The following is a 15,265-nucleotide window of genomic DNA, read 5'->3' on the forward strand; positions in this document are numbered from 1 at the left end:
ATGGAGCAGGCTGACACATTGGAGGCACACAAGGGAGCTTTGCTACCCTGAAGCGACTAGTCCCAGCACTGACAACGGGACTCCCCGTGGCATACCTTGTTTAAAGGATGAAGAGCGGGGACTTCAGCAAAGGGAGGCTTAACCCTATGTGGCAACACCGCAAGAAAACGGCCAGTAAGGGTAAAAAGTAAAAATAAGTCCATCCTGAGAGCTTGCATGGCGAGGACAGAAAAAAGAATGGGGTCCAAACCACAGGGGGTAAAACTTAGAGGGCTTGTCCTATGGGGTTAAGGGGCAGAGCGTTAACCCATTGTGTGCTGCCATGATGTGGCAGGAAATATATACACGCAGGGCTCAAAATTTCAAGTCCTGAGCTACTAACCAGGCCTTAAGAGTTACTAGCCACCAGTTGCCCCACCTAACCCTTACTCTGGCCTGGCCTTAACTCCACCCCTAAACACACCCTCTTAAATAATCTTATGATAATTCTTATCTTATGATAGTTGCCGCTTGTAAACGGCAGATTAGGGATTCCTGCTGCAGGAAAACGCAAGTTCCTGACACAGGAATCTCTAATCACACCTGAAATATACTCTACGTGTGAATGGGGCCTAATATACACACATACTAAACGTGTCCATACACCTGCTGATTATCGTACGATACTCGGCAGGTGTATGGGCAGCGTGCGACCGCTTCTACTGTAAGGTCGCACGACTTTCCCTTTTCCAAGCACGCGGGAAAACCTGCCGAAAATCGTAGATATTTGGCGTGTTGGTGGCGTGGTCGGAAGACGAATGCCGCACGGGCCGGTGTGCGCAAGTGCACACTGCCCACTCAGCACTGCAATCATCGGAAGCCCGGCCCTCAGCGGGGAGGTCGCGATGATTGCAAGTACGATCTGCCTGTCCAAGATGGGCAGATCATACAAGATTTGAATGACCTTACAACCATCCCATAACGAAAGTCGTGCGATGGTTGTAAGATGTAATGGGCAGCTTAAAACACAATAATACACTTCTCAACGTTACACCCCCCCGCACAAATATAATAATACAATTCCCCCACACACACAAAATAATAATACACTCAACCCCCCCAGCCCCTTCACCTGTTCACGTCTTTGCAGGGAGGAGGCTGTGAGCAGGATCAATCCCAGGTTATCTGGGGGTGATTAGTGAGGTTTGCAGCAGATCTCACTAATCACACCCAGATAACCTGGGATCGATCCTCCTCACATACATTCTTTCTTTCGGCCGGAGCTCAGAACTGTCAGAGCTCCGGCCGAAGGAAGCCAGAGCTGACAGGGGTAGCTCTGCGGTCTGCATGCGACACAGATGCAGACCGTGGAGCTGCTCCCGCAAGTCAGGTATGCGGTCTGCGACCGTGTGCCTGACATGTCAGCTGTATGCAGGTCACATAGTACCGGCTCGCGGGCCGGAGTTGGCCTGCGGACTGCGGACCGGTACTTGGAGACCCAAATTTCCACTTGGAAATTTTTAGCCCTGTATATATGTATATATATCTCAACACTATCTTTAACTGGCATAAAACATTTTTGTGGATATAATGCATGGCAGGCTATCTACATCTACATCAATATAACAGAAAACAATAGATATGTTTATTAACAAAGTAAGAGTGGGCTGAACAGTTAACCATACCTTACAAACAAGCAAAACTTCACATTCCTCTGATACTTCCCAGTATAAATATTCCTGGAAATGAGGGCCTGTAGATTAAAGAAATTACACTTTGTTTATTATGTATGCGAGTATTCCCTGCTCTGATGGTAATTTGGTTGCTCAAATCCGGTCTTTCATTGGCTAACCATTGATGCTACCTAGGATCATTACTTAACACTGTAATACTAAACCTGTAGTGTGGCCATACCTAGCACAATAGGACTGCAATCAGTCAGCAGACACCATAAGGAGCCACAGCTTACCTATATTGTAACAATCTGACTCTTCAGACTGCCAATAGAATTTCCTGAAAAAAAACCCTAACTTTTAGGTATGGGGAAAACTATTTGCAATAAATTCAATATATATACTGAATGCATATATACATCGATCAGCTATAACAATAAGACCACCAGCCTAATATTAAGTAGATCCTCCCTCTGCAGCCAAAACAGTCCAGACCTGTTGAGGCATCAACTCCACTAGACCTTGTAGGTGTGTTGTGGTATCTGGCACCAACAGCAGATCCTTTAAGTTATGATGTGGTGCCTCCATGGATCGGACTTGTTTTTCCAGCACATCCAGGTCTTGGGAATATGAAGTCCAAGGCAACACCTCAAACGCATTGTAGTGTCCATTATCCTGTTGAAAGAGGCCACTGCCATCAGAGAATAACATTCCCATGAGGGGGTGACAGCAACAATGTTTGGGTAGGTGGTATGTGTCAAAGTAACATCCCCATTAAATGGCAGGACCCAAGATTTCCCAGCAGAACTTTGCCCAAAGCATCACTCTGCCTTCATTGGCTTGCCTTCTTCCCACAGTGCACAATTCTGATTCTCACATGCCCATTGTAGGCAGTGTTGGCAGTGGACATGGGTCAGCATTGGCACCCTGACAGGTCTGCAGCTATGCAGCTCCATACGCAATAAACTGCAATGCACTGTGTGTTCAGACACTTTTCGATTGGAACCAGCATTAACTTTTTCAGCAATTTGAGCTACAGTAGCTCTTCTACTGGATCGAACTACAAGAGCTAGCCTTCACTCCCCTTGTGCATCAATGAACCTTGACCGCCCTTAACCAGGAAAACAGGTTCACCAGTTTTTCTTCCTTTGACCTCTTTTGGTAGGTCCTGACCACTGCAGACCGGGAACATCCCACAAGAGCTGCAATTTTGAAGTTGCTCTGGCATGTCCTCTAGCCATCACAATTTTACCCTTGTAAAAGTCATTCAAATCGTGGCATTGCCGATTTTTTCTGCTTCCAACACATCAACTAAAGGGACAAAATGTTCAATTGCTGCTTAATATATCTCCCCACTTCCAGGAGCCATTGTGACGAGATAATCAATGTAATTCACTTTACATTTCAGCGGTCGGTTATGGCTGATCGGTGTATATATCACAGATAATGAACCCAGCATGAACAGAGTGTGGGAAGAGAGCCGTATATATAGTCATAGAGAAACAGTGTCTCATTTGTGAGTTAAAAAATCCTAACAATGCATCTAAACTCCAAGGAATCCTCAAATGTCTCCCTAAACATTAACAGTAAAACAATATCTGGTTAAAGCATCATTACTGCTACCACTGTCACTGCAGGGAACAGTCATGGATGCCTCCATATTGTGTGAGCATGTCAACCTGGGGGATTGTTCTATGCCTCCCTGAGTCTTATGCACTTCATCAAACATAATATCTGATCAAATCCTGAAAACTGCAGGCCAAAAATTGTGTAAATGAGGTTATACTCCCAGGGCACAAAAAATAAGGATAGATAATGGTATACCAGGAAGTCCAATAGTGGTTTTTGAATCCTGTATTTTTTTAGATAGTGTTTTTAAGCTTTAACTGTTTAAGATGTACTTATTTTAAAATTCTCAGTCGATCTGCTCCACTTAAAATGAATGACCTAGCTGCTTAACACCGATTCTGGTTTTTGTACAGCATTCGAAGTTAAACCACTGCATCAGCACCTAACTTTTTAGAGCCACTAGTAAACATAACATATTGCATAATAACAGCATCACATCAAAATGATGAACTATGTCACATTAATTCTGTGAAATATATGAATGATCACATTCTATAAAATGCCATGAAACTAATTTTAAAATGTTGGATATGATGAGGGTGTATGAAGCACTTTCATGGTAGCTATTAGCATAAGGGAATGAATAGACAGTACTTTTCCACTTTACGTTAAGTGTAATGGTGTGTGTTCAAATTCCATTTTAAATGATAAATTTCAGCAATTACTGAAGGAGAAATTCATAGGATAATTTTTTTACGATTTAGTGCAGTTGTGCCACTCTAATGAACCTGCCTCTTTAACGCAGGTATAATATGGATAACACTTTAACCCCTGCAACTTAAATGCAGGCAGTAATTTTACACCGTTTTTTTGTTTATCAAATTTGGTTATTAGCATGCTGTGTATCATGTGGTGTTGTAGGCATGTTAATTAGAGAAGCACTTGTTAAACTATATGAATACAGCATTTTATTCATGTAGATGATTTAATTGGTGCAATACTTATTATTATTATTCCATTATACCTTGTTTCCTGATGTATTCCTTCCTCTGGAACTCAGCTTCAGCCAGTAGTGCCTTAAAGGCTGTGAATGTAAAGATAACATGCATTAAAACTACACAATGTGCCTGGATAAAGCCAATATAAACATACAATGACAAGTGATATCATTCTTTCATGGTTTTTTTCACTCACAGAGAATAATAGAAAAGGTATTATTTCATTACAAACTACTTACACTGGCTGGCTGAAAATAGGGGATACTAGGAAATGAATGGTTCAGCTATCTCCATTTGTCACACAGTATCAATATACTTTGGTGGCCATTAGTTTTAAGAGAAGAGGCATCCAAGTGATATGGATAGTGGTCTATGTTATACTACTAGTATACTTCACTGAACAAAAATATTCCCTTTAACGTTAAGTAATATATCAGTTGTGATTCATAGTTCTTCAAGAACATTATTTATACAGATCTCAGCAAAACTATCTGCATATTACAGTAAGTCCTAAATTCACTGTCTTGAGGAACTATTGTGCCTAAAAAAGAAATTCTGAATCTGACACACTTCCAGGCATGTCAGATTTCAGGTCCCTGGCTGTGCACCTACATCACATGGAAGTAACCAGACATCCAACACACCAATCCATCCACCAATATGCTAGTAAGCCATTGTGAACAGGGGAAATCATCTGTAGATTTAGCAACATGCAGTATCTCCTCTGTCTCTGAAGTCTCTTTACTTGTAGACTCTACAGCCTTAATGTGGTTCTGCATCTAAAATATACAACATGCTGCCTACAGCAGCACATTCTACTTTTTGAACATGTTTTAGTTTTTGGTTTTTTTCTGCTTTAACATTGTAAGTAGGAAGTGAGGGACAGCCTCCCCAATAAAGGCACAAGCAGCAATTAAAGCTTGCTAGGGGTTATAACAATACCCGCTACTAAAATTAAAGTGTCTTTTTGGTTGTCTTTCTAGGGAGTTTTCCCCCAACCCCTTGTCCTAATAGCCATTGTAATCAGAACAAGAAGTAATTTCACCAAAGATTGCTTAGGTTACATGAAATACCTTAACTTTTTGTTCCAAATATACAATACCATATTGACCACCAGTCTATAAAATTAATGTCATTCTACAATTTCATTCAAGTGCATTCAGATAACCATACCATCTCCAATGAGAACTAATGAAGACTGGTTCTTTGCTTTTCCATCATGGATTTGTATAGTGTATGTGCCCTCATTTTCAACTGTGAATCTGTCCATGACCATCTCAATCATTCCTGTAGACTTATCGAATTTTATACGGTGGCTCTATAAAATAGGACACATAAAGCAGAGAGTGAAATTTAAATTATCAGTTCATAATACAATCTAAAAATATTACCTTGCTCATTTTAGTCAGTTTAATATATCAGGTGGGGTCATACCAATTTTTTAAAAGATTGCTTCCATAGGTGATTGTGCAGACAAAAGATAGGCCCACATGCAGACCAATCAGATATGCTAGAGCATGTAGAAGGAACGCATCTTCTTATATCTAATAATGCTCTTGCTTTACTGGAAAGGGTATTCAGCCTATATATCTAGCAGAAGCCAGGCAGCTGAAATCTCTAAACTTAATTCAGTGTCATAACCAAGATACAGAAAATATGTCCATATTCCGGATTTTTTTATTACATATTTTCCATAATTTTTCTGATAAAATGTGTGTATATGTAAAGAATGTAAACTTAGACACCCCCCAAAATAATATTCTAATAACATGTTAAGGTTCTCTTAGTGAGGACACATTGACACTCTAAGCTAAACTCCTGTTTTGACAGAGAGGACACAGTAACACTCCAAGCTAAAATCCTGTTAGTAGAGAGAGGACACATTTACCAGAGCACCTGCTGCACTGTAAGTGGAAAGGGAAACTTAGTTACTTGTTTCTGAGGGAACTTCCTGTCAGTTACACACTTGTTCCCTCAGTGATGAGTGTCCTCCATTCTATTGCAGGTAAGGGAGATGATTCTAATAAGCATAACTGGGAATATAATAGATTAAACTGGTCTAGCTAATGTTCCAGTGACAAGTGAAAGTAAATGCAGTGTGATTATATGACAGGTGGCATCTTCCTTAGTGCAGCTTTGGGGGAGGATGTTCCCAGCAGACAGAGCACATGTTGATTCTGCATTTGGATGTTAATCACAATAATTCTGTACTGTACCTGCACAGTTGTTATGCTTTATATACTGTATTATACTGTATTATTGTTTTGTCAGTTACACACTTGTTCCCTCAGTGATGAGTGTCCTCCATTCTATTGCAGTTCATATTAAAGCACCCTAATTTCACCCAAACCCGATCGCACTGTGGAGTTTATTCGTCAGAAGTGCAACAAAAGTGGCGCCCAAACGTGGGGCCGGGTGAATATGTCACAGAAAAGACACAGAAGTGAATGCTGCATATAGAAATAGCAGACACTGGGCTTTTGGATATCTACATGAGGGAGGCATTTACAGGTAAATAACATGCAAAAACAATTTTTACATGTTCATACAATGTTGTTATGGAAAGGTTAATGTTGAAGTTAGAATTAATGCTCTTGTGTCTTTAACAAACTGAGTGCCGCTATGAATCAGCAAGATGCTTTTTCGAAACAACAAAAAACACCAGTTTGACATGCCTGATATAGAATCAGTTTAATATCTTTCTATATACTTTACATTTTAACCTGAAACAATGTTTTCATATGCATCCACATTTATGTTACAGTGCAGCTGCCATTCTATAAAAGAAAACTACATGGTGACTTTGTTATCATGTTGCCCTGCCAGCTTACACAATGTCTCATTCATTTTTGACAAAGGGTCCTCAAAACCTACACTCGTTTGTGGACAGGAATTTAAACCACAGAAGAGGCCAGGACACACAGGATTTATGTCTGTATTCCTGTCAGCATGAATGTGTACAGATATATGGTCATCATTAAAAATAATTATTTAATCATTTAGATTGCTATTCCTCAAAATAATAATATTAATAACAATTATTATTATTATTATTATTATATTGTATTGTGATAGTTATGCATCTTACATTAAAATACATTTGATGTTTAATTTTCCCTTTGCTGAGTGAATGAGGTAAAGCTCTGTGAATACTGTTTTTTCATTTACCTTGCACATGATTGGGTATTCTTTGCAAATTGAATTTTCACCACATTTACTAACATGCCCTTGCAACGTGAACATCCTATTTGTCTTTAGTGAATCAACCCGTTATAGTAATTTGAACACTGGCTAATGTGAAACACTATAGCTAGTGATATACATAGGATTGAAAAACAGTATATTGAGAATTTACTTGCTAAGATGGGCAGCTTCTTTCAATGCTGAAAACTCGTTTGCTGAAAAAACTTTTTGGGCGTACTATAAACATAATGTGGGGGATAGGCCAAGTTGAAGTCTCCTAGAAGAATTCCTAGGGATTTAAGAAGCATTATGGGAACTTAAGGTGATATTAAAGTCAAAAGGTTCTTAAGCTATTTCAAATACTGATTGAATCGCTTCCACTGGATACTGCTCCTTGAGGTTTACAAGTTTTTGTTTCCTGCAGAATTACCTGGTTCCCTTAGCACTGGTCCTGATATCCTGTTTAAGGGAGCCACCCTGCTAGTAAGCTCTGTGTGTCTCCACTATCACACAGACACAGCAAGGCAATCCACTCCCCTGCCCCCCACTCTTCCCTTCCCCCTCTATCTTTCTCCAAGCTAGTAGATGGGCAGCTGCTGGAGACTGAGCTGTCCCTTGTGATCTTGTACTCAACAGGAAGTTCAAGGAAGATGATTTGAGAGAGTTAGAGCCAACTGTTTGAAAACATGATGACTGTATGTGCTTGAACAAACATGTATACCAAGAAATACTTTGCTGGACAATGTATATTTGTTTCATCTGGATTCATTATTGAAAAAAAAGTTTGAGAGTTGAACACTACTAACCCACTTACCAGTCTGCTGAAAATAGATGTATCATATATAAGAAGACCAGTACTTTATTATAAACTTACAATCCTGTTTGGAGTTTAGCCTTAGACTTCATGTATAGTTTTAATGCTCATATATTTTTGTGAAGAATTTAACAATGCTTGTAGAAAATTCTCATAAATATGAATTAATGTGATGGAGCAATGATAAGGCTCTAGCTATTGTTTTCTTGCAGATACTAAGTAGGATTCACTGTGGATGTTCTCAGTTATATAAGATATAAACCTATGTATCGGTCGTTGTTTGTATTTGCCCTGTACCCCTTTCAGAGCTCACCCTGTTCCTATGCTTTGTTGTTTTCCTTATGATCATGAATTATTTGTTGCAATGTTTCCAGTAGCCATTTTAGCATAGTGCTTGCTTAATGACTGTAAATTGACATAGCTATAGCACTCAAGCAAGACACGCTAATGTAACCTACTTATTGAATACTTTATTTCCTAACTTATTTCTACACTTGTTTTGCGCTCATATTCACTATGTTGTTTTAAGGCTTTAAAAACATGGTATTATTATGCTTCATTTAATGGGTCATGATATGGATTAAAATCTAATTAATCTCCAATCAGGCCCGGTGCTACCGCAGGGCAAGTCAGGCGGCCGCCTTACGGCGCTGCAGGGTGAGGGCGGAAAAAACAGGGCATTTTGACAAGTACTTGTACTTGTCAAAATGCCCCGATGTTTGCGCTATGTTTTTTTTTTTTTTCACTTACCTTCGGTGCGGGAGAGCAGCGACAAGTCAGCGCTGGTCCGGTGGGAGGAGCTCCAGGTGGGATCCTAATTTAGCTGGTAAAATTCCACCTTGCCTGTGTAGGCAGGAAACCTAGCACCTTCCCTGTCTCCAATTATAACAATATAAAACCTATTCCAAAACATTCTGATTTTGTACGGTAGATCCTTGGAAGAATGTAGCAAAGTACTCACTATCATTAGTAGTTTATAGTGGTTAGGCTATTTATATTTAGAGAGCTCTGTTATGCCAATAATTTTGTGAAGTTGGTCTAATTGATGATGAATTTATAAGAACTCTCAAGTATTATATACTCTGCACAACAAAACAATCTTTCCAACCAAAGCACTGTGGGTAAGGAATTCATGTTGTTATGTTACAAAAAACAGAGACATTGCTTTAGGGGAAAGAAAACAATAATCATGTCTACTCCTTAAGGGGAAAACGCAAATATATTTAGAGATTACGTAACAAATCAATATTAGCTGCAACTTATTATACAGATCAATATCCAAATGCCTGCACGCTTCCTTTTGGCAAAGGAAATATTGCAAAAATCATATGCTGATACATTTTATATTGTAAGACGACATTGGATTTTGGAATACTGGATTAATTAGATGCTGGTACTTTGCAACTGTGTTGTGAGTCATCATATTATCTTGAAAAGCAATCGGTTTAATTCTTCTTAAGGGACCCATATCCCATTCCATTGCAATAAGCTATGATATTAAGAGGTAGCAAGGTATGTGCAAAGTAACAGCAGTTTTACAGTGATATATTTAAAGTCTTTTAAAGTGATATCAGCATGAAATAGGAAGTATACGCACCTCACTGTCTTTTATCTCCACATCATTTGCAACAAACCGGTAGTTCGTTTCTGCAGACAGATGTTGGGCTTCAATCCAGAAGCGTACTCTGCCTTTTTCCAATATTTCATAAGTCAGCTCTGATTTAAGAGGAATAGCTAAAAGAGGAAACACATTGTGCTTGTTTATGAGGTTAGAACTGCATTCCATATACAATTTCATCTATGCACATCATTCATGAAACAAAGACAAAGAAGGATACATTCTCTGTCCAGTTATGTTATGTGGCATTTTTATCTTTATCTTTGGTGTCACATAATACACAAATAGATACAAATAATTTCGGTGCCATCATGCGGCATATATGACTACTTGGGGTAGAAATAATCTATGATTATTTGTGGCATGAACATGCTTCAGTTATGAGTAGAATAAATCCAATATTAGCATGGTTGTTAGACTAGGACATCCAAAAAGAATTCTGGTAGAAAGGAGATAAAACTTTGCAACATAGACTCTGAATAAGGGCATTGGCCTAATTTACTTTAATTTATCTACTGCCCATTGTGGTATACACCACCATATTTTAAACCACTTTACAGAGAACATATTGGGGTTGATTTACTAAAGGCAAATAGGCTGTTCACTTTGCAAGGGAATGTTCCCTTAGTTTAGTGAATGGGGTAAAGCTCTGCTGACTTTCATCATTCAATTATGTGCAAGTAAACATTGTTTTTTCCTTGCTTGTGATTGGGTATTTTATGCAAAGTGAATTTACACCACATTGACTTAGCTAAGTGAAAATTCCTTCAGTAAATCAACCCCATAATCTCTCGCACTAGTAGATTCCACAGATGAGCTTACAATTTAATGTCCTTACCACAACCAAAATAACAGGTTATAGAGAAATGGGTTGGGATAAATCTGCAATGTTACACTACAGACCCAGGTGTCATAATAATTGTGTGGTCTGCTAAGCTAGATCTGACATTTTATAACAGCAAGAGATTTCATCAAATCAAAACATTACACCGTAAAAAAGAAGTTCTACTTACTTGGATTCCTAATTTCATGGCTTTTAGCCATCAGACGTTCAAGTTCTAGGATGTAAAATAAATAAAAAAACTTTACAGTCATTGTTAATCACTATATTTTCAAAATTAGTACTGTATATCTTTTACCATGTAACTTAGGGAAGATTTACTAGCAAATGTTAGTTTCATTTTTTTAATGCCATATATTGCATTTTATAAAGTTGTTTTCAGCTTTACTTTAAATGTATGTTGCATTAATGAAATATTGATGTATTATGGAATAGAATTCCAGAATTACTATTATAATAGGATATACTTAAAGTGACAATAAACCCTCAGATTTCTTAACATAAAACAATACTGTAATGTGTGCCTTACTGTAATCCATGGTAGTTTCCCTTCTCTTTGCTGCTCTTCCTTTTAAATGTGTGTCTCTGCTCAAGCTGGGGGAGAACTTCCCGTTGCAGCTTAGTGCCTCATCCTGTAGTGCTGGCTCAGGTTGTGAACCTACACACAGATACCATGTATCCATTTCAGAGACAAGGCAGTCTGCTGCAAAACAGAAGTTCTGCCCAGCATTAGAAGAGATACGGATTTAAAAGGAAGAGCAGCAAAGAGAAGGGAAACTACCATGGATTACAGTAAGGCACACATTACAGTATTGTTTTATGTTAAAAAATCTGAGGGTTTAATGTCACTTTAAGTTTAGATTTGGTCATAGGGGTCTATTCACGAAGCAGCCAAAGGATATAGTCGTAGCTTCGGCCGATCCTTCAGCTAGCTTTGGCCCCAGGACCCCTTCGGTTCAGTAGAACCGAAGGGCTGCTGACATCTATAGACAGCAAACTCTCCCGGGCGCTCCGGGAGTCTCCCGCTCCCGGCCACCCAGGAGAAAACACTGCTTTGCTCTTTTTTTTCTGTATTCTGACACGGAGCCATGTCAGAATAGAAAAAAAATGTTTTGCCCAGATTCCTATTGGCTATTTCAATTGGCAATAGCCAACAGTAAACTAGCATTGCGCCCGCCCTCTGCTGATGGACCTTATGGAGAACTGCAGCAGAGGGCGGGTGCAATGCTGGTTTACTATTGGCTATTGCAAATTGAAATAGCCAATAGACGTACCAGCCTGAAGTGAATAGCCGAACAGCGTTCGGCTCACTTCACTTTAGGTCGGTCATTCACTCGGCTGCCTACGGCAGCTTAGTGAATAGACCCCATAGTGTCAAAAGGTAATGCTCTTACCATCTCCATCCAGCACAAAGCTTGATGATATGCCATCAGTATCACTAACGGCCACTGAGTATGTACCCAAATCATCCTTGTCTGGGTTTTTAAAGTAGAGTTTGGAACTGAAAATAAAAGAAAATGAAAAGTAATAACACATTTGTCATGTATGAATTATACATCCAGGGTATAATTTAGTTAGAAATAGAGACATACTTTTCTCCAATGGTTTCAGCGTTGAATTTTTCCTCATCACTAATTTCTTCATAGGATTTGCACCAAGTAAACTGAGATGCTTCAGATATTTCAGAACAGTTGTAAGAAAGGTAAATATTCCCTTCTTCATCCACACCAGCAGAGATCTCCTCGACACCTATGGAAAAAAATAACTATCAGTGATTCCAAAGTAGCCTACTAACAAAAAGTAGCAATTAAGAGCAGAACAGACCTGTTGTGTGCATCTGTCATGCTAAGCATGTAAACAGGTGGTCCTAAACGTGGTTCATTTTCTTCAAACAAAGGGTTATAACAATAAATCTGCATAGTACACCTCATGGATGTACATGTTATTTAGTTAAAGTGACATTAAACCCCCAGATTTTTTAACATAAACCAATACTGTAATGTGTGCCTTACTGTAATCCATGGTTGTTTCCCTTCTCTTTGCTGCCCAGGGAGGTTAAAAGAATAAAAGCTGAGAACTTTTAATGTAACTAAAACTAGGTTCTTGAACAATCTGGCATAAGTATACATAGGTGGTTAGGTTGGTCCAAAGGAAAAGTGCCACTAGGCCGTAATTTTTCAGAATACAAGACAATAAAGCCAATTACATTAGCCTTTTATCGAAATACCAACTGAATGTTATACTTTATTACTCCGTTTAACAAAAGTAGTTGAGTAACATTAGAAAAACACAGTCTCAAAATTGCCAACATTGACATTCAATGATATGCATTTAGCAATAAAAAAAAACTATTATATTTCTTCTGTGTTGTGTTTGCTTCTTTGCGTTCTGAAAAATAACTTATATACATACCTGTTCTTGCATGGACGAGCACTGGCTCTGAGATATCAGATGGTTTACCAACTCCTGAAGCATTAACAGCTCTGATTTGGAAAACGTATGTTTTTCCTTCTTCCAGTTCTTTCACCTGGACATCCACATAAAAACAAGTGTTAAAGAACAATTCTAGGAAAGAGTAAAGAATAGTCTATAGTCCAATTTTCTATTCCTTCAAGAGACATGAAATAATTCTGAATGAGACATTGATACCTGTACTCCCTTTATGTGAGTCACCATATCCTGGCTGAAAGTTTAAGTCAGGCTTGCAGTATATGCTCTGTTAGCTGATAAGTGTGTGGGGGAGGTTTAAAACAGCATGTACTGTACAAGCATAAGAGCTAAGGATAGTTGCCACCATTCTACTAACATTCTTTGGTAGCCCAAAGAGCAGGCATCATCCCCTCTAAAGCATGTAGCCAAATAGCACAACTGGTGTATGAGGAACAGAAGAAAATAAGCCCAAGGCAAAAGAACTCCAGTTCTTAGTAAAAACACATTCACCCTTCAGCACACGGAACAGATACATTGCTGTGCAAATGCTGTTTTTAAAATATATTTAGATCATTTTATGCAGGGATGTAACAATAGCCATGGCAGCCCATGCGGCTGCTATGGGGCCTGGGGGTGGAAGGAGGCCCCATGAAGGATTGCTGAAGTTGCTGTTGACCCTGTACCTCTTATGGCATTTTCAATATAGAAGAGTTGATATCAGATGTACAGGAAGAGACTATGCAAACAGCTCTCCTGCTATTTGTCTTTGATTTAGATTTTAAAGGTTTGCCATGGGCCCAATTACAAGTTTGCTATGGGGCCCCATGATCTGTAGTTACGCCCCTGATTTTATGCAATAAATAAATGAAGGTTTTTTTGTGATAACTATATGTGGATTAGGGCTGGACAAATAAGAAAACGGATTGACTTACATACATTTAAATCTAGACTCTGTCATTAACCTGCTAACATGGACACAAGTGGTTTAGACAAGTTAAATATGTTTTCAACATTAGAAAATTCAGTATTTACTGGCTCTAGAACTGTACATAAGATGTACCTTTAGGTAGCGGGTTGCTGTTGCGGTCTGGTTCACTCTTGTCCACTCTTCTGCATTCACTTCTTTGTATTCTACAAAATACCCTGCAATAGGGTTGTTTCCTATATATACTGGCTCTTTCCAAAGAATCACAAGAGAATTGTTTCTGACTTCACAGAAAGTAAGATCATATGCTGGTCCTATAAAAAAAGAAAGCGGTGCAAACTGTCAATTTGTCTTGTTACTGCTGCAGAAAATTGCATATGGTACGGTGTGGTTTGCTCTTGCAAGGCATAGCAACAGGTCCACTTCAATGATGACCCCATAGGCTACTCATTTTTACCGTCACTATCCTTCTTCTCTGCTCAGCTACTAAATGCAAACAAAAAAAACAAAAACAAAATACACAGAACTTCCAGATATGGGTAAATATTTGAATCAGTCTGCAAAGTACCATGTGACAATGCTGGTGCTCTTTGACTGGCGGTTCAAGTGCCCAGCACTGTCACGTGGGTGTAAGAAAAGATTCTTGTCTTGTCAATTAGAAAGGACTGAATCTCTCTTGCTCTCACTGCTGACAAAAAAAGTTAGGTGGCATTCCTATAACAGATGGCTGGGACATCTTCTTGAGATAAGGTATTATGGTGATAGTGGCCCAAAGTATGAGGCCTCAAATTAATATAGCAATGGTCTGCACAGAGTATATTGTCCAACATCCCAATTTATGCATAGTCAGGGCCTGAGCAATACAAGATATACTGTAATTGTTTTATTTTATGCACATCTTACAGTTATATGAACTATATAAAATAGTGTACCCACCACACCTATGGGGTAATAGAACTAAGGCCAGTTCTAGGTAGCAAGTACTCTTATATTTGGCACCTGCAGGTGCCAAACTGCAAATCATTATGAAAAGCCTGAAACTCCCTGGGCGTTGTAAACCCCTGCTAATCATCGGCTAAGGTAATTAACTGTGTTTGCAAAGTTGCCGGGGGTTGAGCACAGAATCCAGATAGTATATTTCTCCTTCAAGCTACCTGACCTCCTATTTATCTACAATGTTTTCTTTTCTTACCAAAAATTGATTTTTAAGTTAAAAATTGAATAGCTGTATCAGG

General features: G+C 38.9%; 1 protein-coding gene across 1 annotated transcript in view; it reads right to left on the reverse strand.

The window, feature by feature from the left end:
* MYOM2 (myomesin 2) overlaps positions 1-15,265 on the reverse strand; it is a 128,059-nt gene that overhangs the window by 33,972 nt on the left and 78,822 nt on the right. Inside the window, exons 19-27 of the mRNA XM_018574917.1 lie at positions 14,166-14,344; positions 13,088-13,202; positions 12,268-12,424; positions 12,070-12,176; positions 10,848-10,892; positions 9,814-9,950; positions 5,393-5,537; positions 4,246-4,305; positions 1,665-1,732 (exon numbers count right to left, since the gene is read on the reverse strand). Of these exons, the coding sequence (XP_018430419.1) occupies positions 1,665-1,732; positions 4,246-4,305; positions 5,393-5,537; positions 9,814-9,950; positions 10,848-10,892; positions 12,070-12,176; positions 12,268-12,424; positions 13,088-13,202; positions 14,166-14,344 (1,013 nt within the window). The remainder of the gene's footprint in view (positions 1-1,664; positions 1,733-4,245; positions 4,306-5,392; positions 5,538-9,813; positions 9,951-10,847; positions 10,893-12,069; positions 12,177-12,267; positions 12,425-13,087; positions 13,203-14,165; positions 14,345-15,265) is intronic.

The sequence above is a fragment of the Nanorana parkeri genome, unplaced genomic scaffold, assembly GCF_000935625.1.
Source record: "Nanorana parkeri isolate BGI_ZX_2015 unplaced genomic scaffold, ASM93562v1 scaffold51, whole genome shotgun sequence".
Classification (NCBI taxonomy): Eukaryota; Metazoa; Chordata; class Amphibia; order Anura; family Dicroglossidae; genus Nanorana; species Nanorana parkeri.